Source organism: Lissotriton helveticus, chromosome 5_1, assembly GCF_964261635.1.
Source record: "Lissotriton helveticus chromosome 5_1, aLisHel1.1, whole genome shotgun sequence".
Lineage (NCBI taxonomy): Eukaryota > Metazoa > Chordata > Amphibia > Caudata > Salamandridae > Lissotriton > Lissotriton helveticus.
The window spans coordinates 1,275,708,279-1,275,733,187 of NC_136065.1; the positions used below are offsets into that span (position 1 = coordinate 1,275,708,279).

The 24,909-nt window shown below is 42.1% G+C and overlaps 1 protein-coding gene across 1 annotated transcript in view; it reads left to right on the forward strand.

Annotated features, from left to right (window-relative positions):
• ACTR6 (actin related protein 6) overlaps window positions 1–24,909 on the forward strand; it is a 294,492-nt gene that overhangs the window by 197,326 nt on the left and 72,257 nt on the right. The window contains exon 9 of the mRNA XM_078641225.1: window positions 1,431–1,602. Within this exon, the coding sequence (XP_078497351.1) occupies window positions 1,431–1,602 (172 nt within the window). The remainder of the gene's footprint in view (window positions 1–1,430; window positions 1,603–24,909) is intronic.

Below are 24,909 nucleotides of genomic sequence, written 5' to 3' on the forward strand. Positions count from 1 at the left end.
GGATAGATCCGGCTCCCAATGGCTAGCCTCCATTTATGGAGCTAGCCAATGGGAGCCGGGGGATGTTCCTGTAGCCCATATAGTAAACATTAGATTTCGCCTGCGCCGAAAAGCTGCGCAGAGCGCAGCCTTCGGCAGGCGAAACCTAAAAATGTCGTTGTTTCGTGAACTGCTCGGAAGCTTGTGCTTGTGATTTTCACGCACAGTTTCTTTCGGCTAAATTACTCTCCTCCCCACTGAATAGGGTGAGGACGGGGCTGTAGAACCCTCCTTCGGTCAAACCAAAGACCGAAACAGTGTGCTTTAGAGCTAGAAGAACGTTGTTATCCTGGGTTGCTTGTTATTTCTATTCTTTCTATCGTGGACAGGCTGCAACTGAGGAACCACTCTGGTGGCCACTTTACTCAGCTGCATGTTTAGGGTCATTATTAAGTTTCCCACCGCGGTGCAAGAAGCCAAATCTTTCTCATGAACTGCTGTTGGTGCCAGGTCATGCTGCGAGCGTCAGGACGACCCGCCTTTAAAGACGTTTCTAGTTATATCGGAAGTTCTGCAGTGCGCCGTGCTGGGTGAATGTGTTACAATGTAGCTGCGGCTAGAACTGTGAGCAGCTGACCCAGCCCCCAATCCTGCCGGGAGCGCTCAGAAGCATACGCCGTGACCATCAGTAATGGTGCCTTAACAGCACTGCTGTTCCTTGACAGCTGAGGAGGTTCTATAATGCGACTTGCCTTTCAGTGTGGGGATAAGGACCACCACACTGAAATGCATTAGTCTAATGGCCCAATGCGTGGTACTTAGCATGGCCGGAATGTGTAGGACACAAAGTGGTCTAATCTTGTTACACAAATTTCAAAGTCTAGAAATTTAATGGACTCCCAGCTATCTTCTAATGATAAACACATGATTATGATCATTTTTATGAAAGACGTGTGGTAGTCCATCATTTCTTCTGTATTGTCTCCAGTAAGCAATATATAGTCTACAAATCTGTTCCACAGTACAATATGTTTATAACACAAGTCACACACTAACCTCGCAATATATAACAGTAAATAAGAGGACTTCAGACCACATCTTTAAATTTCAACACATTCATAAGAATATTCTTTATCCATATTTGTATCATTCATCATGTTAACCGTAAGGCAATTTATATTGTCTCTAGTAAGATCAATTATGTCATTTGTGAAGTCATCTGTTTCATCAAGGGTGAGGTCATGAACATTGAACGTGTTAGTTATGGATACCAGGGCAGGTGCGAAAGTTGTTGTTTGTGGAGCTAACTACAATTGTGGGAGTTTAAGGGGATTTTCTGTTTTATTTCATAACAATGACTAATCTTAAGAAGTGTTTTTTTAAGTGAATATGTATTGTGTAAAATTGTTCTAACCTGTGGATTTACCAGTGTGTGCTTGCATTTCATGTAGCCACTAGAAGAGATGGTGTACAGTGGAAAATATAAAACTGGGGAACAGATTCTTCGCTTGACAAATGAAAGATTTTCAGTTCCAGAAATACTCTTCCACCCGTCAGATATAGGCATTCCAGAAATGGGAATTCCAGAAGCTATTGTGCACTCCGTTCAGAATCTTCCTGGAGGTAGGGGACTAAAATTTTCAAATTCGAGCAATTTTAGGTCAACACTTTATGTTTAAAATATTTTGAACATGATAGAGAGCTACGAAACACTGCCAGTTCAGGTCATATATAATCCATAGTACTGAGGCGTTTACTCTGTTTTGACAGAATGTTTGGAACGGGCAACAATGATGGCTCTTGCAAAATTTGTTACAGTTCACACTCTCTGATATGCCAGTCAAATTTAATTAAGAATACTACATTGAGGTTTGGTCCAGTTGTTGCTCATCATAGTTTTTCCATATTTCTTTGTGGTTGGGTAAAACATGATTCTATGTGAAGATGTTGAATAACTTAGAATAAAGCAAAACCTTAGAATAAGTTAGTTTGAATATAATATTCAAAAATTCGGGTTTAAATTGGAAAGTGTAAAATATTTGCAATACCTAACAGATGTTTGTTACAGCGATGATTTTTGTTGAAGTGCTATTTATTTTATTCTTATTTAGTTGTACATTAGCATTTGCCTGTAAGTTCTTTGTTTTGCAGCTTTTGCATTATGCAGGACCTTTTACTAATTCATTGCTACTGTTAAGAAGACAGGGTGCTCTCTGAGCCCCTCAAACAACAGACACACTTCATTTTGACTTTACATCCTGCTTGTTGGGAAGACACCCCATACACTGCTCCTGTCATTCCTCTGCTTTCTAACCCAAAATACCATCTCTGTTTTTCCCTTTATATCATTTTATTTAGATTTAGGAAACAATACATTGTACACACCCTTATCTTGTAATGCAATCCTCACCTTAAGAACCAAACAGCATGGACCCAGAAAAGCTGTTTAAAAAAAAAAATGGCATGCATTGCAAACACTATTTTCTTCAGGCTTCCAAATGGACCGGCTAGATGCCAAGCTGAGGAGTGAGATGAGAAACAAACCACCAGTAATATCCAAATATTACATTCCTAAAACAACTACTGAACCAACATTCTTCCCCAATCCCAGCATCTGTCCAAAATTCCAGACAGAGCACCCCCTTCTGCAAGCCAAGGATCTCCAAAAGACACACTGTAATTCTCTACTCTGAGACAGTCTCCTGACTGTTATAGGGTACCAAAATGTTGTCCTGCGCCCGGAATGTCTCCCAGAGGGCATTCCATTCCATTGATATCGGCCTTTTACACAATCCTCTGTATTCCTTACGCTGAATTGCACTGCCGTTTGCTAAAGGCCAGTGCGTCGACTCTTCCTGCCAGCGAGCGATTGGGGGGTACCTAGGGGGCTTCCAGCATCTAGTCAATAGTTGTTTTGCTAACAGTAGACCTAAATCTACAAACCAGGAAGTCACTTTAGAGCTCTTAGGTCTGAGTTATAAGCCTAGTGTACACTGTTCTAGTGTACACTAGGCAATGGTCTGCAGCTGTTAACTCCAACAGTGTTGCCCCCAACTTCAGTCTAATAGGCTGTCAGTGAAGGGCAAGCCCACAACATATGCGTGAGAGATCTATGTCCGGCGTGTGGCTTCGGGGGCAGCCCAAGGAGGCTGCGGGAACATAACATTAATTTTGTGAGATAGGCCCTATGGAATATGGAAAATTGAATACATTTAAAATGTGAGTTATGGGAGATCTTTGTGGGGTTTTGTAAAAGAAAGGTCCTATCTCAGTCATTTATATCCCTGTTCAGATCTACCTCCCATCTGGCCCTGGGAGAGTCTAATGGTAGCATAAGATGAGTGCGGAGCCCCTGATACAGCAATCGGATCAGGTGCTTACCTTGTTCCATGGTGTGTAGCGCCTGGAGTAGTTTGTGTGTTTTCAGCTCCTTTCCATCTGGTGCCCAGTGCCGGCGGATGTAGCCAAAAATACTAGCATGTGTTAAAAACAGTGTTTCAGGCATCCTATGGGTGTGTTCAAAATCAGAGTGTGGCAGTGTGGCAGTAATTCCCCATCTCCGAATAGAGAGCCTTAGGAGGTTAACCCTTCCCATTCCCACGGGCGCAGCACCCTAGCTGTTAAGTGTCCAATGGCGTGGGGATGCCGCACAAGGTAACATTAGTGGTATTTGGCGTTGGGGGTGCAGTATATCTCATGGCGATCTTCCAATAAGAGAGGGCCATGCATAACAATAGGGACCCCACTGAGGGTATAGGTGATCCAGGGCAAAGCAGCCTATGCAGCTGTCCTATATGAAGCATTATGGTGGGGTACCCAATTTCTTCCAGGTTGTGACCGGCCAGCCAATATGCCAGCCACTGTAGCTGTCCAGCCGTACAATAGGCATTGAGGTTTTTAGCACAGTTTTTAAGCATCGCATTTGCACATTGCTATCCACACCAAGCTAGAAAGGGACAAAGTCTTTTGCTGTTTCAACATCAAAGTCTTAAAGCACAGGATTAGCACAGTGCCATCCACGCCGAGATCTAGGTACTAGCTTTCACAATTATGCTGATGAAAATCAGCTAGTCTATTGATTGCAATACAACTCAGTAGTGGATCACAAGTTAGTATCTGAGACTTCCAAAACATGTGCAAATTGCAGATATTGAAAAACTCAGCATTGTGTGCTCATCAGTTTGCCAAAGCTATTGCAGACCACACTATTGTTAAGGAAACTACATTGGCTCCCATTGGAAACAATACTTGCTCCAAACCATGATCGTAATTCACGAAGATGCATTTTGGTGATGCACCTATGAAATCCATAATATAATTTGACTAAATACCAGCATTTTCTATGACCCATTGTGACACAAATTCTAGCCTCAGGCAGTTGTGTGCAGGTACAAAGCCGTGCTAGGAGGCACGATGGAACAGATTGGTGAACATTGGAACATTCTGGAAGTGATGGCATGTAGGACAGCCTGCCAGTTTAGACTTGATTGTTGCTTTTTGTTATTTTATGTATTTGTTTTTATTAACCGCATTACAGCAACGGTGTACAATGATACATGAAGCATTTGAAAATAGGACAGAAGACTCAGAATCAACCAAAGTCCAGCAGGACCAACAATTACAAAAGAGGTATCCCAATACTGGGACAATAATAGTAGAAGGGGCAGGATATGGGAAGGGTTAGGGCAAAAAAAAGGTAAGGGAGCACAGAAATGGGGTTTGGGTTTCATGGACAGTTCAGCAGTCGTCAACTGTCATACCTTACGTACCATCGGAGCAAAATGATACAACAATGCCACGGTACTATAACACTACTTCATATTCGACACCGCCCTCAAAGGAGATCGCTGGAGGCAGTATGGATGGCACGTGAACCCAAAAACACTGACCTGGTGAGTCTCACCTGATTAATTTTGAGTGTGTGTGTGGTGTGGAGGGAATGGAGAAATTCAACAACTGAGGTAGGATGAGGTGGTGCTAAGGTATCGAGCATGAGTGATATCTGCCTCGAAGGATGAGAGAAATTAACTCCATACCTTTTCATAAGTCTCTAGTTTGACTTTGTATGTAAAGCATTCATGCTGTAATATTTGCCTGTAGCCATGACACACACAGCTGTGGCCTACGGCTCCTCCAGATGTCTGTTCTAATGCCCGCTTCAGTCCCCTGGAGGAGAGTGTGTGTAATCTGCAGAGGTAACATCCCTAATACATAGTTGTACTGGTTGGCCACCACCATCTTAATCGTTTACACCCTAACCACAAGGAAAGGTTCAGGTTGTCCACTTATAGTCCTGCTTCGATGTCTCCACCAGTGGAAAAAGACCTCCAATCAAGCCCCAAATAGTGTGTGTGTGTGTAATGTATATATGTATATATATATATATATATATATATATATATATCTATATCATGGAACAAAGTTTTCACAGCATTCCTGGTGATGGTGATGGTGGTGATCATTATGCTTTAATAAAAGCTATCAGATATTTTATGATTCCTGGAGTGCTGTGAAAACTTTGATCCATGACATAAATGTGAGGTATGGTCTAACCTCGACACAGGCACCAGTGGGGAAAGCGTGCACCGATTGTGGACCGTTTGTTTTGAAAAAAAATAATAGTGAAAAAAAAAAATATATATATATATATATATATATATTGGATATCACAGGCCCGCCTCGAGATCATTGCAGATATGTGGCTTCTGCCAACTGGCAGACCGTGACTACATGCTGAATCAGGAGGACTTCATCGCTGTTTCGAGGCCGGGTCTGCTTTGTAATTGGGGCAGGGGCGTCTGGGGACTCGAGGAGCTCAAAACACTTCAATTACAGGGCTACTCAGCGGACATTGAGCCCCCTCCTGTATCAGGCACAACAGCGCTCACTACGAGCAAAATCTGGCCACACCAGCGGAACTAACCGGAATAATGAATGCTGGGAACAGTAGTCTACAACATCGGACATCAGCAGTTAGTAATTGGGTGGGGTCTGCTTAAACTCCCGCCAATGGGAGAGCCTTTTAATCATCTTAAGGAGGGTGAAAGTGTAACCCTGTGCAAGCGGCATCTGAGGAAGGCGTTTTTTGCCGAAAGGCATCATGCCAAAAGCTGTGAATAAATGGGCTCCTGGAAACTCCCCGCTGTGTCCTCTTAATTGCTCAGGATTGGAGTAGTTATGCTGGTGATATCTTATGAATATATATGAAATCATCTCAAATGACATCACTGATGACAACATCCAGTGACTGTATTTTTCTGTAAAGTTAAAATATGTCTTGAGTGGATGTATAAGTGTCTGGATGAAGGATTTAGTAGGTGCATGACTGACTGTATGAGTGAGTGATTAAATGTGTCTCACTGAATGCATGGGTTAGTGACTAAACTGTCTTAATTTGTGCATCATTATGTCTGTTGTTCTGTAAACTGCTGCATGTGTTGATCATTAGCTATACGAGAGGCTATATGTGTTATTAATTGGTTGCCCAAGTATTTCTATGGGAGATTGAGTTTGTGTGGGGGTGGCTGGAAGGTGTGAGACTCTATGCATAGATGTGTGAGCAGTTTATTCACTAGGTGTATGAGTTCAAGAGTGCATGTGGAAACAGCTACATGGGCAGTTGACTGTGTGCATGAGTGTATTGATGAGTGAATGGATATCTCAATGCTACATGTCATAGTAAGTACATATGTAAAACACAGTACATGTGAGAGTTGGCATATATAAATAACTGTGCATGAGAGCCACTGAATGAGTGAGTGGTTGTATCGATCATTGTGAACTTGTATCAGGGATTGTATAAGAGAGTAAATATGTGTTAGTATATGTTTCAATAAGTAAGGTGTGTTTAACTGTATAGTTGAAGAAATGGAGGTGAGATTGTTTCTTTGCATGACTGACTGGGTGTGTGAGTAACTCCATGGATGAGTGGCAGTGTGTGAGTGTCTGTATACACTGAGTGTATCTAAGGTTATATTAGAGTCTGAAGAGGTTTATCGTATTAGCACAAGAATGATGTCAAATGAGATGTCATCAGTGATGTCATCAGTGATGTCATTTGAGATGTCATCAGTGATGTCATCAGTGATGTCACTGACCATGTCATGAATGATGTAATATGTGACATGATCAGCAGTGGATTGCGGGTGCACGATATATAGTTAGTGCAACTAACTATATATGGAATTTCAATGGTTTTGTGTGAGTAAAATAAGGTTTTTTAAATGCTAATTCCTAACTATATATGGTCTATAACCTATGGTTTTTTCAGTGAATTTTCAAGGTTTTGTAAATGCTAATTCCTAACTATATATGGTCTATAACCTATGGTTTTTTCAGTGAATTTTCAAGGTTTTGTAAATGCTAATTCCTAACTATATATGGTCCATAACCTATGGTTTTTTCTGTGAATTTCGTTGGTTTTTTAACAGCTAATATCTGTAGCTGTAAAATGTATTCTTCTTTAAATCCAAAAATATATTTTATATGTTTATGAATAAATTTTTTTTTAAATATTTTTTTTTCTTCGTTCCCGCTTCGCAAATCGGGAAGCTTCCCGTTAGCTGACCTTGATGCCGCGAAATAGACCGCGAGCCGGTAAACGTTTCTTTACCGCAAGTGCCGCGTTACAAAACAACATCGTGACGCCTCCCGTCCGCATGACGTTTCACGTTGTCGCGTGATACGTCATATGACGTACTACGTTAGCGAACTGGTACGCGAAGCGAGTCGCAAAGCGCAGGTTTCTGGAAGCAAACCGGGAGGCCCTGCAAAGCGCTTAACGTAAACACAGCAAGTCATGTGACTTGGTAATAACACTTTTCATTGGTTCATTTCACTTTTGGTTTCCTAATGATGTAAGACTAGGTCATATAATCTAAAATGAACACTTTTGATTGGTTGAGAACTCTTGTTTTTCCCAAATGATGAAAATCCCTCCTTCTTTCCTCACTCTGACTTTCATCATTGTGAGAGAAAGACCCTTTGTGATCACTGAGCAATGGCTTCTTTAGTAGCTTCAGCTGGTGCTTCCCCACCACCTCCACCACATCCAAGGAAGAGTGGACCACCTGCTCAAGTTATAATTCAACAAGAAGAAGAAGAAGAGGAACAGGAGGACGAGCACGAAGAGAGGCAGTTTTTGCCTGAGCAGCCCAGGACGTCTCACCGGAAAGAAAACTTCATTTGGCAATTTTTTAAAATTCCCAAAGGTCAGAAAAAAGTAAATGCAAGATACGTAACTTGCCTTATATGTCAAGATAGACTGTCCAGAGGGACCGACAAAAAATACAGTTTCGGAAACTACACAATGCATCGCCATATGACTAGGTGGCATCCTAACAACTACAGTGCTGCACAGTTTCGGAACGACCTAGATAATCTCCCTATTATGGCCAGAAGATCTGTTGTACCGGAAGTAACGGGACCAGAGGGCAGGGAGATGGTGCCAAATATACAAATGAGATTTGGTGAAGTAAAACACACCTGCGTATTTTGCGATGGATTCATTTCCTACGGAGAAAGAAGCATCACTCTGATCAACAGAGCTATTGACTATCATATGCAAGTTTGTCCGAAACGCCCAAAATAATAAATACTTCTTTTTTTTGTTTTGTTGCTCCTGTTGAGCCCTTTACAATGAATCGTTTTCATTGCCCCCTCCAAGAAAAACCCAAAAAAATATAAAACTGTTCCGAAAAATTCAAAAACAGTAAAAAAATGTTCAGAAAAATAAAAAAAAAGTTCTTTTCAGAACTACCTCCCCGTTATTAAAAAATTGGTACAATATTTGGAACTGTGCCAACCTCTATTTCTCTTAGTTCGCTTCCTAGTTCGCTCGCCGGTACGCGAACTGGAAGCGAACCAAAAACAGTAAGTATAAGGGAGGGAAACACACACTTATGTTAAAATAAAGACAGCTATAGGGGAGTAAACTAGAGATACTATTACCCGTAATCCACTGCTGATGATGTCACATATTACATCATTCATGACATGCTCAGTGACATCATCAGCAGAGGATTGCGGGTTTTTTGACAACATGCCTTATCCACGGTTTAATAACGCTGCCTTTTGCTTTATATAAGTTTTCAAATTGTATGAAATATATACCAATAGGTCGTTATGAACCTTTAGGTAGTGCTTTTGTTCATGAGGTCTGGTCGCTTCCATACACATACAGATGTTTCAAAGATGATCAAGAAGTTTATCTGAATGGAGAGGAATGCACTGAGACGCCAGATCATTCACTAATGTGTAGGCACATACAGTTACACGGTTCATGCAACAAACACCGACCAAATATGGCTTGCGTGTTGCAAGGCACGCCAGTTCCTGCTATCATCCCCACGTTCAAGTTGTTGGAAAATGGTAGTTATTTGATGCTCAATAATGAAGATTGTTCTGAGTTAATTAAAAGTATTCCTTTTATCGTAACAGTAAGTGAACGGGTTATTTGCTGCAGAAATGTTCTATTTCCTCCCACACATGAACATAGGGAGTTTTCAATCTGGCCACAAATACCAACCTTGGGACACGTTTCAACGGCATGGCAAGAATAAGAGCTCTTTTGTCTCAGAGAGAGGTGGCCTTGAGTTCGGCCCGTGAAACTTTCGTACTTCACATAGCGAACACCCGTACAGAGGTGCACACCCTTTTCAATTAAGATTTGCCTTTCAATTTCAGCAACATGTTTCCGACTATCTTTAACGCATCCTCCACAAAGTCCCTGACACACTTTTTTAAAGTTGTTACCAGTGGCCTCGTGACTTCATTTGAGAAAATCTTTGGAGTCATCCCTGCTTCCTTTCATTGTATTTTCTGCACTCTGGTTCGTGGATTGGCATTTTTACTTGCATTACCAGCGGACGCTCTTGTGCTTTTTTACATTTTTAAATATGGATGTCCCTCCTATGCAACCTCCGACCCTGCAGCTGCTGACACTGTTCCGCAATCGCATGCTAGAATATTATGGCACAATGCCGTTGGCGATATTAAGCACGGCATATGGATTATCTTTTCGGTTCTCCTACTTCACCTGTATCCAGCCTGTATTTCACTGCCTGACCTGTGATTTCGATTGGGCCATTGATTTGTGTCTCTGCGGACCGGTTTCTCCTGACGTCGACTTTAATCAGCTGATGACTCCTATCATTACTCACGAGTTGGTTTGTCCTGGCGAAAGGATTATGGCTGTGGCATTGATGCATGGACTACTTGGTCCCTGGAATTTACTGGCGGCAGCACAGTCTTTCTTGGAACAGAGCTTTCTTGAAAACCCACCGAGCTGTCCTCTGATGGTGATAGAGGATCCGGTGCTGGGAGAGCACGTATGTTCTTTTCCGCTTTTAAATTGGATGGCTGAACTGTTTTCGGATGAAGACGGTGACTTCCTATTGGAGGCTGTTGCAGCTTATTTTGCATACACAGTTATGTCATAGACCTTTTTCATGTTTGATATGCTGAGTACTAGCATTTCATTGACAATTCATTAACTTATTTGTCAAGTTTTTATTATTTACCTTGCCTATTGGCTTAAGACTCGATAAAGTACTTGGCTGTTTTATTTTTCTTTAGCATTAAATTTTCCTAGTTTTTAATGCTTTACCTTGCGGACCGTCCACATATAAACTTGCAATCTGCTCTCATGAGATGGCACTTCTATTATCTTATTCAGTTCGTTTCCGGATCATGAGGAGGTGTCATCTAGGTCCTGGATATCTTTACACCGTGTTAAGTTAGCATGGGCTCATTACCGGTTTAAACGCCATTTTTCCTTTTTTGCAACTTCTGCACACGACACTTAGTTGTTGCTTTAGCTTTCCACCTAGTAGTTCATCGTGGTTTACATGAGAATAATATGTTATTGGTCTACTATCTGCTTTACTTGTTAAACTATATCTGTACAGCGAGTGCTAAAGTTTCAAGAACAACACGATACAGAATTGTTATGAGGTCTGATCTCCACGACTTCATACTCATAACATAAGTGCAACTTCTGCCAATTCTGGGCATGAGGCGGGTTTTATATTGCTTTGCCGAACACACATACACAACAGTTGATGCGGTTCACATGAAGAGAGAGCTGGTGTATGCTGATGTGATTCCTTCAAATCTAAGACACTAAAGTATGGGCACGCCCTAAACCAACACAAAGAGACCTTCTTAGCAAATAATATAATATGTGTATTAGGGAGGGTGAGATATAAGCAGCCGCGGGCCGTGGAGGGAGTTACGGTGAGGCAGGGAGGCGGGGAGGGGGAGAAGCAGGGTGGAGCCCTCTCTACCTTGCCCCTCCCCCTCCCCGCCTCCCTGCCCCACCGTAACTCCCTCCACGGCCCGCGGCTGCTTATAAGTGTTGCTAACTCTTATTCATTTACAGCATGTTAACATACTGTCACCATTCGCTTTTTATGTACTAGTAACTATGCTGGTAATTTTGCTACTGATAATATGTGTACTTGTATTCTCCACCCTGCTTCTCCCCCTCCCCGCCTCCCTGCCTCACCGTAACTCCCTCCACGGCCCGCGGCTGCTTATAAGTGTTGCTAACTCTTATTCATTTACAGCATGTTAACATACTATCACCATTCACTTTTTATGTACTAGTAACTATGCTGGTAATTTTGCTACTGATAATATGTGTACTTTTATTATCTAAGGTACTACGCCTGAGAAGACTGCATTAGTAAATAAACATTTCAAATACACATCTGTTCTTCTTAACTCCATTTTCTGGTTTCTAAGAAATCTATAACGACCGACTGTTCATGAGTTCCACGTATCCTGAGGTACTATAAGTTCATATTCTGGATTGTCTAAACATTGAGAGTTTGTTATATCCAATGTGACACTGTACCTAGCTTGCTAAGGAGTTTTTGATTACTAACGTGAGTTTTGGGACACCCTAATTCGCCGAGGTTCCAATCCTCTGTCCACAGTTCTGTGTGAGAACAGAAACCCTGCGACAGGGGCACCCCCGACCCTTGCTGGAGCTTCATCACACTTGCGATACAACTCCAGCAATGCATTCGCCGAGGTTCCAATCCTCTGTCCACAGTTCTGTGTGAGAACAGAAACCCTGCGACAGGGGCACCCCCGACCCTTGCTGGAGCTTCATCACACTTGCGATACAACTCCAGCAATGCGCCACCTTTACGGCACAGATACATCACGCATCTGTGCTGTTTTTGCCCCATGATGCGCCGCATTGTAAATGCAGCACACCATAGGTGACGGAACAGCGGCACAGAATGACTAACACATCCCTGGTGATGCGCCAGTCATCATAAATGTATCCCTATGCTTCTTATCTTGTTAGAGATGAACCGCCATATATATCATCAAAGTTTTTTGCATTTCCTAAATAGCGAACTTTAAGGAATAAATAGCGATTCTTTACCATTCCTAGTTTGCGATGAGCTATTTGCTAATTAGCCGAATGTAGCCCAATGAAGCCCAATGTAGCCCAATGTAGCCCAAAGATGGCCGCCAGACACACAAAAAAACAAATGTAGCCCAAATATCAGCCAGATGTAGCCCAACTATAGCCCAGTGACAGAATGACCAATCAGCTTCGCAAACCTCCGTTACGCGAAGCGGAGCGCTGTTACAGATATATATCTTTTTTTGAACGTTAATTTCTCAAAATCCACTGGAGCACATATATTGAGACCTAGCAAAGGCACATCGGGCTACCAGTCCCTACAATTTTGCCAAGTTTCGTGCAAATCCATTCAGCCGTTCGATTATTATTATTATTTTTTTTTTTTGCCCCGCGGGGCCCTTTTAAAACCTCCACATCAAACCTAGGGGGTCAGCGAGGATCTACTATTCCCCCTTATGGTCATTTGCCCCTTCGCTTTGGCCTCCTCTTGTCTCTCGATCCTACCGAGAGACAAGATGGCGGCCGCTACGGACTGTTTGGAATGTTGACAGACGCCAGAGAACCAATCAGCTTCGCTTCACAAAGCTCCGTTGCGCGAAAAGTACGCGTCCTGGGCCGCTGCCCGGTCCGCTGTTACAGATATATATCTTTTTTTAAACGTTAATTTCTCAAAATCCACTGGAGCACATATATTGAGACCTACAAAAGGCACATCGGGCTACCAGTCCCTACAATTTTGCCAAGTTTCGTGCAAATCCATTCAGCCGTTCGGGCTAAAAGTGAGGCCAACCGCCCTATGGAAAACTCAATGTTAAAAACACGTTTTGGGACCCCCCTTTTTTCTCGGCCCCCACTGGACGAACCCCCCCCAAATTTTCAAGGGCTGCTCAGAAACAAAATGTGCCATTTTCCTGAAAATTTCAGCCAATTCCGTCCACAAACGCCAAAGTTATTAGACATAGAATTTTCAAAAAACCCATAGAGAAAAAATCCTAACTATATATACCTACTGGCGACCGCCAGTAGGTAATATATATATATATATATATATATATATATATATATCTCCACGCTCACTCCTTTCTCCTTTTAGGTATCAGGAATGCCCTCCACAGGAACTTCAATTGCCATAAATTACTTTAATCCATAATTCACAGGGACAAGTATAACATGACGCGTTTCGGCGATGCCTTAGTCGTATGTTTACATTGTATGTGCCGAAAAGGGGCCATTTTAAAACCAGGGTCAAGCCGATCACATGGTCAGTCTTTCATCAAAATCAAAAACTGACTCTCTATTGCCATTTTTAGGCACCATCTTAGAGTGTCTCAATATAACTTTATCGAGTACCAAGACTCATGGTTCCTTGCAAACTGTATGATGCAGTGTAATATATTGCTGCACCAATTATTTCATTAAAGGCAACATCAATATTACCATTATCAAAATAACGTCTGTCAATTACATTATTTCTTATGCTGTGTTTAAACATTCATAAAACAAAAGCATAATTATATCAAACAATTGCGCCGTGTATCGACTGAATGCCAAATTCATAATTTGCAACCAGTTAACGCCGTGTATCGGCTATTAGCAGACAATATTTATGTACAGTTAATATCAGGGCTCCAATATGAACAAGTCCATAAATGATAAAATAAACGTTTTTGCAAAAGACCCGCCCCGTTTACACTTAGCACCATCACAGAATACGAATTTGATACAATTTGAATGCCAGGAGCCCCCGACTATTCAATTTCAATCCCCCAAATGTACAGACTATTCCTCCCCTACATTCATCCCCTTTGGGCTCTTAGTTCCAAGGTCAATAATATATCTAGATTCAAGCCTACGGATCTTTCTGATCCGGTCACCTCCTCTTACACTGATAGGGACAGAATCCAAGCCATAATGGCGTAATAGATCCCTATTACTGTTATGAGTCTCAGAAAAATGTCTAGCCACAGGGTAGGTGACATATGTTCTAAGATTCTGATTTTAACTGAATGAATCGTACTACACACGTAGCGTAGGCCACATGGGCACTGCAGACAATATACCACATAACTTGTGGTACAAGTGAGAAACTTGTTGATTAATTTAGGCTTTTCTAGACCGTCTACTTGAAAAGAAAGGGTCCTCTTGCTACCCGTACACACCTTGCATTTTCAATATGGAAAGATACCCTTAAGCTACCTTAGGGTTCCAGGATTTTTAACCACAGGGTGTAAATGACTTTGTACTAGAGTGTCCCTTAACGATCTTGCCTTCCTGAATGTGACCAGTGGGGCACTAGGAATGTCAGAGCCAATTATGTTATCCGTTTTCAGAATATGCCAGTTTTGTTTCATAATCCTTTTTAACTGCATGGCATCACTTGAAAATGTTGTTACCATCCTGAATTTATTTTTACCTGTTTCATTACCTTTGTTCTCTACATCTGTTTTATTCAGCAAATCAACTCTTGATACGGCCTTGACTTTGTTCAAAGCCACATCAAGCAATTCTTTACTATAGCCTCTGGCAATGAATCTCTTAATACTTTCTTGGGCTGCTATATCAAAGACACTTTCCAAGGTACTATTCCGTTTTAAACGTAGCAGCTCCCCATAGGGGATACTCTTTACCAGTCCTGGGAGATGACTGCTAGTCGCATGCAATATTGAATTGCCTGCGGTTGGTTTACGATAAAGTGGCATCTTCAAGCACTTGCCATTCACAATGACCTTAAGATCCAAGAAATTGACAGTCTCAGAGCTCACACAACCACTGAATTCCAAGTTCACAAAATTCTTATTCAAATTATCAATAAAGGCGGTTGCAGATTCAAATGAACCATCCCAGATAATACAGAGATCATCGATATATCGATGCCATGAGATGACCTTACCCATATCAATGTTGCCCGGCACCCTGGACACCTGCTCCTCCCACCAGCCTACGAACAGGTTTGCATAGCTGGGGGCGAAGCAGGTGCCCATCGCTGTGCCAGACACCTGGTGGTAAAATTTCTCGCCAAACACAAACATGTTATTTTTTAAACAGAACTCCGTGAACTGAAGAATCATAGGGTTATGTTCAGTGAACTTTAAAGATTTTTTCTTTAGAAAGCGTGCAACAGCTTCAAGCCCATGTTCATGCCTAATTCTCGTATAAAGGCTGGTAATATTGAATACAATCAATTTGTAGCCCGGATCCCACAGTTGTTGCTCCATGCATTTTAGAAAATCTGGTGAGTCTTTGATGTAAGCAGGCAAAGTTTTAACAAATGGAAAAAGAAATGAATCAATAAAAATAGACAAATGTTCTGTCAGGCCTCCCTGGGAGGAAACAATTGGCCTCCCTGGGGGATTCAAATATGCTGGAAGGACAGAAAGACATTAACTTTCTGCCCTTCCAGCAGATTTGAATACACGCAAACGTGCATCGATCTTTTCAAATTGACTCGTAAATTTAAATCTTTTCACTATAACAAGGGAACCCAATGGATACCTTCGGACCATGGGCAGATAATCTATTCTAGAAAACAGCGGTCCTTAGGACAATGTTAATGACACAGAAATGAGAGATATAGACTTGAATCAGTACTATATCAGGAATAACCTGATAGAGTACTGATTCAAGTCTATATCTCTCATTTCTGTGTCATTAACATTGTCCTAAGGACCGCTGTTTTCTAGAATCGTAAATCTAAATTGCATAAATATTTCAAGACCAAACCTAATTTCCTTAAACAACGAAAACAACTAAGCAAAACCACAGTTACTGACGCGTTGACAGGGGAACATTTGTTCTGCCCTTGAGGTTTTGGAATCACTTCGTGTGGATAACACCACCTTGACGCAGGATGAAAAAATACAAAGGGGCGATATAGTATCACGAAGTAAACAACTGGGCTTTGACCAAGTCAAGGATGACAGTGAATTTAAACCTACTTCACAATTTTTACCTCAGTTACCTATGGACGCTATTGATGTGTTCGCAGAAGCAGTTAATAAAGACCTGCTCAAACTGAGAGGACGATTATCTCATACAAATGTTAAACAAAATATCTCTAAGGAACAACGTGAAGCCATTGAGAACTTGGCTAAGGAGAATTACATTAAGGAAGCTCTAAGGCAACTATCGGATGAAAGCACTTATTGTAAAATATCTAAGGAAGTTTACATGGACAGCATTAAAAGGTACCATGACATGATCAAATCCTGGTTGGATGAATCTATGCTGGACATGGAGGAATATCTGTTTCTTCGCTGCCTTAATCCAGTGGTACCCACTTTTTACCATATTCCTAAAATTCATAAAGACCAGAATAATCCCCCAGGGAGGCCAATTGTTTCCTCCCAGGGAGGCCTGACAGAACATTTGTCTATTTTTATAGGACACATTGGACTCTCAAGTCAGTGGTGGGGAACGCCAGGATTGTGGCAAAGGTCTGACCACACAACAGGGACGGCATCAACCTCGACAGTTTGACGTTAAAGTCAAACAACAGCGAAGTGTGCATTAGACGGCGAGAACACGGCTTCTAGATTGGACATGGGTGGTGACTCTGCTCCACAGCGCAGCGGAGGTTACCATAGTGCAGGAGGCACAGCGTCCCTGTCAGGAGGCGAGAGCACTGGGCCATTTATTACAGTAGAAACAGCAGATACACGAGTTCCTCCCCCTCCCCGGATAGTCTCTGTAAAGTAAAGTAAAGTAAAGTCCACATTTGTAAAGCGCACAATCAAATTGAAGGTGATATACAGCGTATAATCACGGCGGTTTTCTGGGAAAATTGCACATCTTCATACAACATTTTGTATGGCCTCCACCATTTGTGCTAGCCGCTTCTAGAGGGAAGGATGAGTTTTTCGCATTACGTCCCTGAGGAACATGCAAAGGCTTATGCATCTGATTGCGCTTTGGCCCTTGCCCCGGCAGTGAGCCGTAATCAGGTGGGCTGGGATAGAGAATCACCGGCACATGAAATCCCGTTACGGTCTATGCCACAGCCACAGCCGCAATATCCAATCAGACTAGAGGCTAAGGCTCCCTTTTGTGACATTCTAACTCAGTTGGAATATCAAGGAGTGATTGAAACCTGTGTATCACCAATGAATAATCCTCTTTTTCCGGTACCAAAACCTGATGGTTCATATTGCATTGTATTGGACTATTGAAATTTGAATAGTCATTGTCGTACATTTGCGGGACAGAACACACATAGCTCTGCGCTAGTGAACAGTCTTATTCGTAAGAAATACAAAACTGCACTGGATATATCCAATGGTTTCTATAGTCCCAATTTGGCTCCTGAGAGCCATGACTTGACAGCGTTTACCGCAGTTGGAAATCAGAAAAAATGTACGCGTTTGCCTATGGGGTATGAGAATAGCCCCAGGGCTTCCGCTGCACGTGTTGTGTCTTTCTTACACAGCATAGACCGTGATGCGTTCTCGTACATTGATGATATTTATCTGACGGACAATGAACTGATCCAGCATCTAGTCTGAGTCAACCGAATTATTCTGTTGTTTGCCGGCTATGCATACAAATTCAATTTTGCAAAGTCACACATCGCTTGTTTTGCTGTGCTCCTTTTGGGCTACGAGCTCAAGAATGAAGGCAGGTGCTTAGCCCCCCACTTCCTGGAGAAATGTGCACAATTTCAACCTCCGTCTACACTGAACAAGCTTCAGTCTTTGCTGGGATTTTTTAATTTCAGGAGGACTTACATCCCCGATTATGCCCAGCATATCAAACCTCTCTTTGCCCTGATACACCAAACATATTCTTCTGCCAGCTGGCTTCTGGAACATACCACCATTCTGCAATCTTTGCAAACAGACCAACTTGCGACTGACTTCTTGTTGACGCGTGATAATACCACAAACCTGTTGATACGTATAGCACCGGGGACGGTGGGTTTCACTTACTTGACTTTCAATGAGAGAGACACAGTACTTATTGCATACAAATCACATTTGGGCACTGCGGCTGAAATACGATTTTCGAATGTTGCAAAAGTTTTGGCGGCGGTCCAAATGGTGATTCTGAAAGAACGCTTGCTGGCGCAGGAAAAACGCATTCTTATGATCACGCATCTCCCTCCTTTAGAGGCAGTGACTAAGGCAAGTGTACCCAACTCTAAGGCACTACATCCCCGTTGGATACAATGGGCCACTTCGTTTAACATTGGCTGATGTCACGTTTATCTTTGATCCTGCTCTTCAGACACTGGAGTTTTTACAGTATGAACATCTTCGTCCTCCTCCGTTGTTTCCTTAGGATGAGTACAAATGTATCATTTATACCGATGTCTCGGCTCAACCGGCCGTTGGTTCCAAACTCGCTTATTCAGCGGCTTGCGCTGTTATGGCTGGTACAATTGTAAATGGAGAATTTAAGTCTTCCATAGTGCATATGCAGGCACTTGGGGACTGTACAGCGCAATTGGGGGAGCTGAGTGCTCTTCTTCTAGAGCTAGAGTTTCCTGATCCCAATGTAAATATTGTGTGTGATCCTTACTACTGATTTCAGTCTTTTAATGACAACTTATTCTTCTGGTCTCAGAATGACTATTGAGACTCTAAAGGCAGCGCAGTAAAGTATAAAATGCCTTGGGTTCGAGTGGCGGAACTAAAAGAATGTCTGCCAGTCACACAGGTTAAACATATTCTTGGCCATCAGCGTGTGGGAGCACATGCTGTAGGTAATTCTTTGCCTGACGAGGCCGCCAAATCAGCAGTAGCCATGTGTTCCGTGGCAGCAGTTACAAGGTCTATGACTAAGATAGATAATTACATTTTTGCAGCGGTAGCTGCAACAAAGGATGGAACTGCTTATACTCAGGGCTTCCCTTCGAAGTATTCTTATCATTTATCTCCAGAACAAGTTCCTTATGCTAAAATACTGTCAATTGGGGATCGGCTGATTCCTAACATGGACCGCTGACTTGCTTTGATCATTGCCGCACACGAAGGCATGGCTTCTGCACATGCCGGGGTGTCTGCGACAGTCTCTATTTTACAGCAACGTTACTGGTGGCTTGGTTTATATAACCAGACCTTTAATTATGTACTTTCGTATGACATTTGTCAGCAAATTAATCCGTCTACGGTCTCACGCCCACCACAAATCCAGCTATGTATTCCCAATCAGCCATTTGGCTGTGTATATCTTGATCACTGCGGTCCATTGTCTTCTGATACTGCTAATAAATACATTTTTGTTGCAGTTGATTTGTGCACTAGATTTGTCTGAGTTTGGCCACAAAGCAGGGCTGACGCTCTAAATTTCATTAGAGATTTGCGTGTCTTTCTCGGGATTTTTGCCTGTGGCACCTTCCATTCTGACCAAAGTCCAGCTTTCGCCTCTAAGGCGTACAAGGGCGCGATGAAGTTGATGGGGTGCTGGTGCAGTTTACATCTCCATACAGGCGCTGAGGGCAATTCTATAGTGGAGTGAATGAACCGTGACTTAAAGCAATCTTTGACAGCTAGGTTCTTAGGTACTGGCAGGAACTGGCTGGCCCATTTGTATGGAGTTCAACATGCACTCACTAATCTCCCTAGAAGATCTCTGGGTGGGTGGACCCCATGCAAAATGCTCTTTAGCATTAAAATGTTTGTGCCAGACCTTGATGGTCTAGACATTGTGGTGGCTGCTGCAACCTTTGACGTAGATTATCATTCCACTATCTTAAAGAACCTGCAAAAGACGTGTGACAGCTACTCAACTGAACATTTGCCCTCTTCCAATGAAACTGCACTGCTGATCCCGGTTGCCATCTGGCTTCCAAAGATTGGAGATCTGGTAGGGGAAAAGCTGGAGAACAAAAAAGAATTTGATCCCTCTTATTGTACACAGGTTCCAGTACTTGGATTGAAGGGTACTCTTACAGTGATTCTACCACCTTTAACTGGTTGCAAAGACAACAGATACATCTCAGTGGACCATGTCAAACTACACTGTCTGGCCGATTCTGGATAGTGTAACACCTGCAGTTTCATGCAACGCTATCTCTTTGAATCCGGTGATTTCATCCTCTGCGACTGGTCCCTGTATCGCTGAGGGTAAGATTGACACTACTATTGACCTTTTGCCTGTTCTACCTCCATCCTCATCCAGCGACGAAGTCGAGTATACTTACCCTACGGATGAGTCCCAAAGTGAAGTGCCGACAAGTCCTCGACAACATCAATCTGATGCTGCACTACCACCTTTAATGAACATGGGTGCAAGCGGTTATTTTGGGGACTGTGCGAGCTTCTCTTAGGACTCTTCCTCCTCATTTTACAATTTGGCACTTCCATCAACAAAAATAAGTATTTTATTCTCTTGATTCAAAAAGACTTATCTGGTCCTGCTATGGACATACATCTGGTTGGTACTTATCCTGATTTTCCTATTCATGTCGATTGGATTTGTGACAGTATTTTTCTTGCTCATCAATGGTCATTATTTGACAGATGGCTCTGCTGTGAACTTGGTTGATGGAATTCTAGCCCCTCATACATTGTCCCATATATTGAAATGTGATCAAACTCTTTGAAAATTTCAGATTTCCCAGTTGCAGATGGCATTGTTTGGGATAAAGTAGCATTCGAAATTCGCAGCCCGACGGAACTCCTCAAGATACCATACGTATTTCACGTCTCATTAGGAGATGTGGTAACACAGAACATACATTCTGATGATTGGGATGTACAAGCAGTACATTTATTGTTTTCTGATTTTAAGTATTATGCTGCCTTTGATGCTGAAGATCTATATTTGAATTCTGCCAGTTATGCTGATTTATTCTGTTATCAACACTATGGGCATCATTTCTTGCACAAAATAAACACGCTGAGATCTGTTTTTAATTACACGCAATTGGAAGATTGTCCAACTCCCATACAAGGGAGTTCTAAAACCCTTAGGGATAAATTCACCTATTTCACAGATTATAACCCGTCCAGTCAGGAATCCTTTTTTTAAATTGCAGTTTTCATCGTAGCCCAAATTGTTTCTGACCCACACTAAATTAATCTATTCCAATTCTTTTAGAACTGTATTGGCCACACAGGGCTATGATCACTGGTGAGATACCATTGATTTGAAATCAATTTGGGGCACTAAGGCTTGACAGGTTTCAGGGATCTGAAGCTTTGCATCGTGCCTGCCTAATCCCGCATCAGATTTTATTTTTAAATGATACAGTGTACCAAACTACTTGCTTTGGCTTGGCAACTACCAAAAATGTGAATATCCCATCTATTCTGTCTTTAGCGGAATATGAAAATTGGCATACACAAATGAATTTATATGATTGATGTATTACAAGCTCCGTTACGAAATTAGACTTTCAATGTCTCTGATGTTGACTTGTCCGGATGGTTGGTGTGGCAAACCAATTCAAATGAATGCCAACTTTGTTTTTATAATGTAAAGCCTGGTTTCACACAGACTACACCGGATCCTCGTTTTCCACATTCACATTCGGTCACGACATACTCAGTGGATAAATTGTGCCAATAATGGTTGGAACACTCTACTTTGCTACTTTGTCGTCAGTAAAACAACACTTGTCACTCTTGTCAAGGGACATCAATTTGGCTGATTTTATCTTAGGTCCAAGGATTTCCAGAATAAAGAGGTTTATCTATACAGCTTGTCCTTGCAGTGGTCAACAATAATATCAATACACTGTCTTCACGCATTTATACCTTGGATAATATCGTTTCATCTGTTATTCATATTGTTTAGAATGAAGTATCTGTGTTATATATTCGTCAAAATCAATTACGATCAGTGATGCAGTTTGCATGGACGTTACTGACTCTGGGAAAAGTCCATTGGAATTATTTGAATGTTTCAGCTTTGTTTTGACCTTTTAATCTAACTGACAAACACAGATTTTTGTCCATGAAAGATTCTACATACAGGCTATTACACATTGAACGATTAGAACACTTGGCATTCTCTGTGGCGGAGATGGATTCAGCTGTATGGTTAATTCATGGGGTTATCTCTCACCAATTTTTGCATTTTCAATTTAAATCACGTATGAAACATTTTCCGATAGGCCGCTTTGAACCCCTGGGTAGTGCATTTCTCCATGAATCATGGTCCCTACCTTTCACTTACAGATGTCAACGGGAGGGTAAGGAAGTTTTTCTAACAGGGCAGGACTGCGATTCCACAGTAGGACATTCCCTGGTTTGTAAATACGTTAAGTTGCACGGAGCTTGTAATGTATTCGCGCCTAATCTTGCTTGTTTTTTTAAAGGAACCCCCGTCCCAGCAATAATTGCCGCTTTTAACTTGCTTACTAACAGCAGTTATCTTATTTTGAATAACCACGACTGCTGTGATTTATGGGCGGGAATCCCGCATATAGTAACAGTTTCACACCGTGCTTTGCTTCACTCTCGTTCAACTAGATGCCCATGGTTGACACTTTCTTCTTTTAGGCACTAGATTTTATGAAAAACGTAATAAAAGTATAACTCTGGATCTTCTGATAAGATTTTTGTTCTGGCTTCAAATTATTTATTATATTTTTATCTATTTTTCACATTGGTGTGGACATTTTCTTGTATTGTATTTTCATTTAATAAATACTTTAATCATTTCATATAAGTCAAGCCTGGCTGCTTTTGTGCCAAGCTACCAGAGGGTTAAGCACCGGTTATTTCAGTGGCACTTGTGGTTAATCCTGAAAGGGGTTGTGGTTGTTGCTTGAGAAAGGTCTTCACTCCCCTCAATCACAAACCCAATTTTATATAAGCTACTTGAATTTAAACATGCCTTGGACAGAATCTTTTATACACCATTGGATCCTTCTGAGGGCCTTCGGCCCTAGGGATCCAAGGTGGTCTCCAGTCGATTTACCGCTGGCGAATCTGATGGGGACTGCGCCACTCGACCTCACTTCAGGGCCAGTCCTGTCTACGAGCCCGGCTCGGCTGACTCTACCTGAGGCGCAATGTCCGACACCTTCTTCGGAATCATGACTGACACTGCATCCATGGGTTGCCACACCCCCTCCACTCTCCGAGGTCTTGAGACGTACTCCTACTCTGACCTAAAAACCTCCCAACCTCATGCTGATAACGTTAATAATGATGACCATGATATCCCTTATGACAAAAAAACGATTTCTTAGTCTGCAGTATGCCAATTGGCTGGACATTTCTCTTGGCAATGGCCTTTTCTAACTGAACCCGACTATTTGCAACTGAGGGGCTTGCCTCCTTCCCAAAAGTGATTAGGAATAAATGCATTTAAAAAACTCTGCTCCCGGGGATCCAAACTTTCTCCTCCAGCACCCAACTCCGGAGAGCATGGTAGTACAGGCATCCACAAGTCACCTTAACCCAAATGCCTTTAATACAACCCCTCTTTACAGAGTCATAACACTTGGAAACTTTTGCCAAGCATATGTTTTTCATCCTCCGATCTTGTGGTTAGGTCTTTGCATACTACTTACCTCATGTGGAGATACTTGCATGCCAGCTAATCCGGAAGATATATGACAAACCCTGCAACGCTTTGTTATGGATGGCCAGGATGCAGCAAAGTACTCCAAGCAGTCAGGCTTGGATGCCACTGACTGTCTGGGTAGGGCAGCTGGGACCAGCGTAATACTTTGCCATTATGCCTGGATTTGTTACATGGCTTCTTGTCCAGTGTCCAACAATCTTTCATGGACATTCCATTTGACAACTGTAGTCTAATGGCTCTTAACCTTTTGACTTCTGTGGATCCCCCACTTAATCAGTACTGGAATCCGGGTACCCCACTGAATCATTATTGTAATCTGGGGACCCTGATCTAATCGGTTTTAATGATTTAAACAGCAAGACAATACACAAAAAACATGTAATGATGACACCAAATACACACATTGTGACATTTCAATGGGAAGGTTGGAGCATTTCTAAATTCAATTGATGTTATCCATCGTCCATACTATATTCTGTTTGATGTGCTTTCACTGCTCTCTCTAATCAATTAGAGGATACTAAGTTAAATTTTAGTCTCCAGTTGCAAATTCTTTAAAATTTTTAGAACAATTCTCAATTCTACATTTTGCGCCTTTATTTATATGTACATTATTAATATGTTAATGTTCTTTAATTTTCTAATTTATAGCAGACCCCCATGTTTCCCCGGACCACAGATAAAGAAGCACGGCTTTAGGCTGTTTGGAGCAAAGTTGAACGCTGCCTCAGAGTGATTTAAGGAGCGCAAAGCCTCTGCTCACTGTAGGCCTTGCTCCACCTGTTTGGCAGTTTCTCAACAAAACTCTCACCTTTCTAGGCTTTGGCAGGGGATTCCAATAAAGGCAACATCAGTATGTACCTCAGTATCAACAGGCCTCCCAGTCCTTTCGAGGCAGAGGCCTGGAATCAATCAGACAATGTAGAGGCCCTCCAGTCCCCTCTGCCGAAGCTGCCACAAAAACCTCTAAGTCACCCTCAGCAGCATTTGACTGCTCATTGAGAGGCTGCATCACCTTTCACCACTCGATCGTAGAGCATCAAACCCAACCAATGGGTGCTCCAGATTGT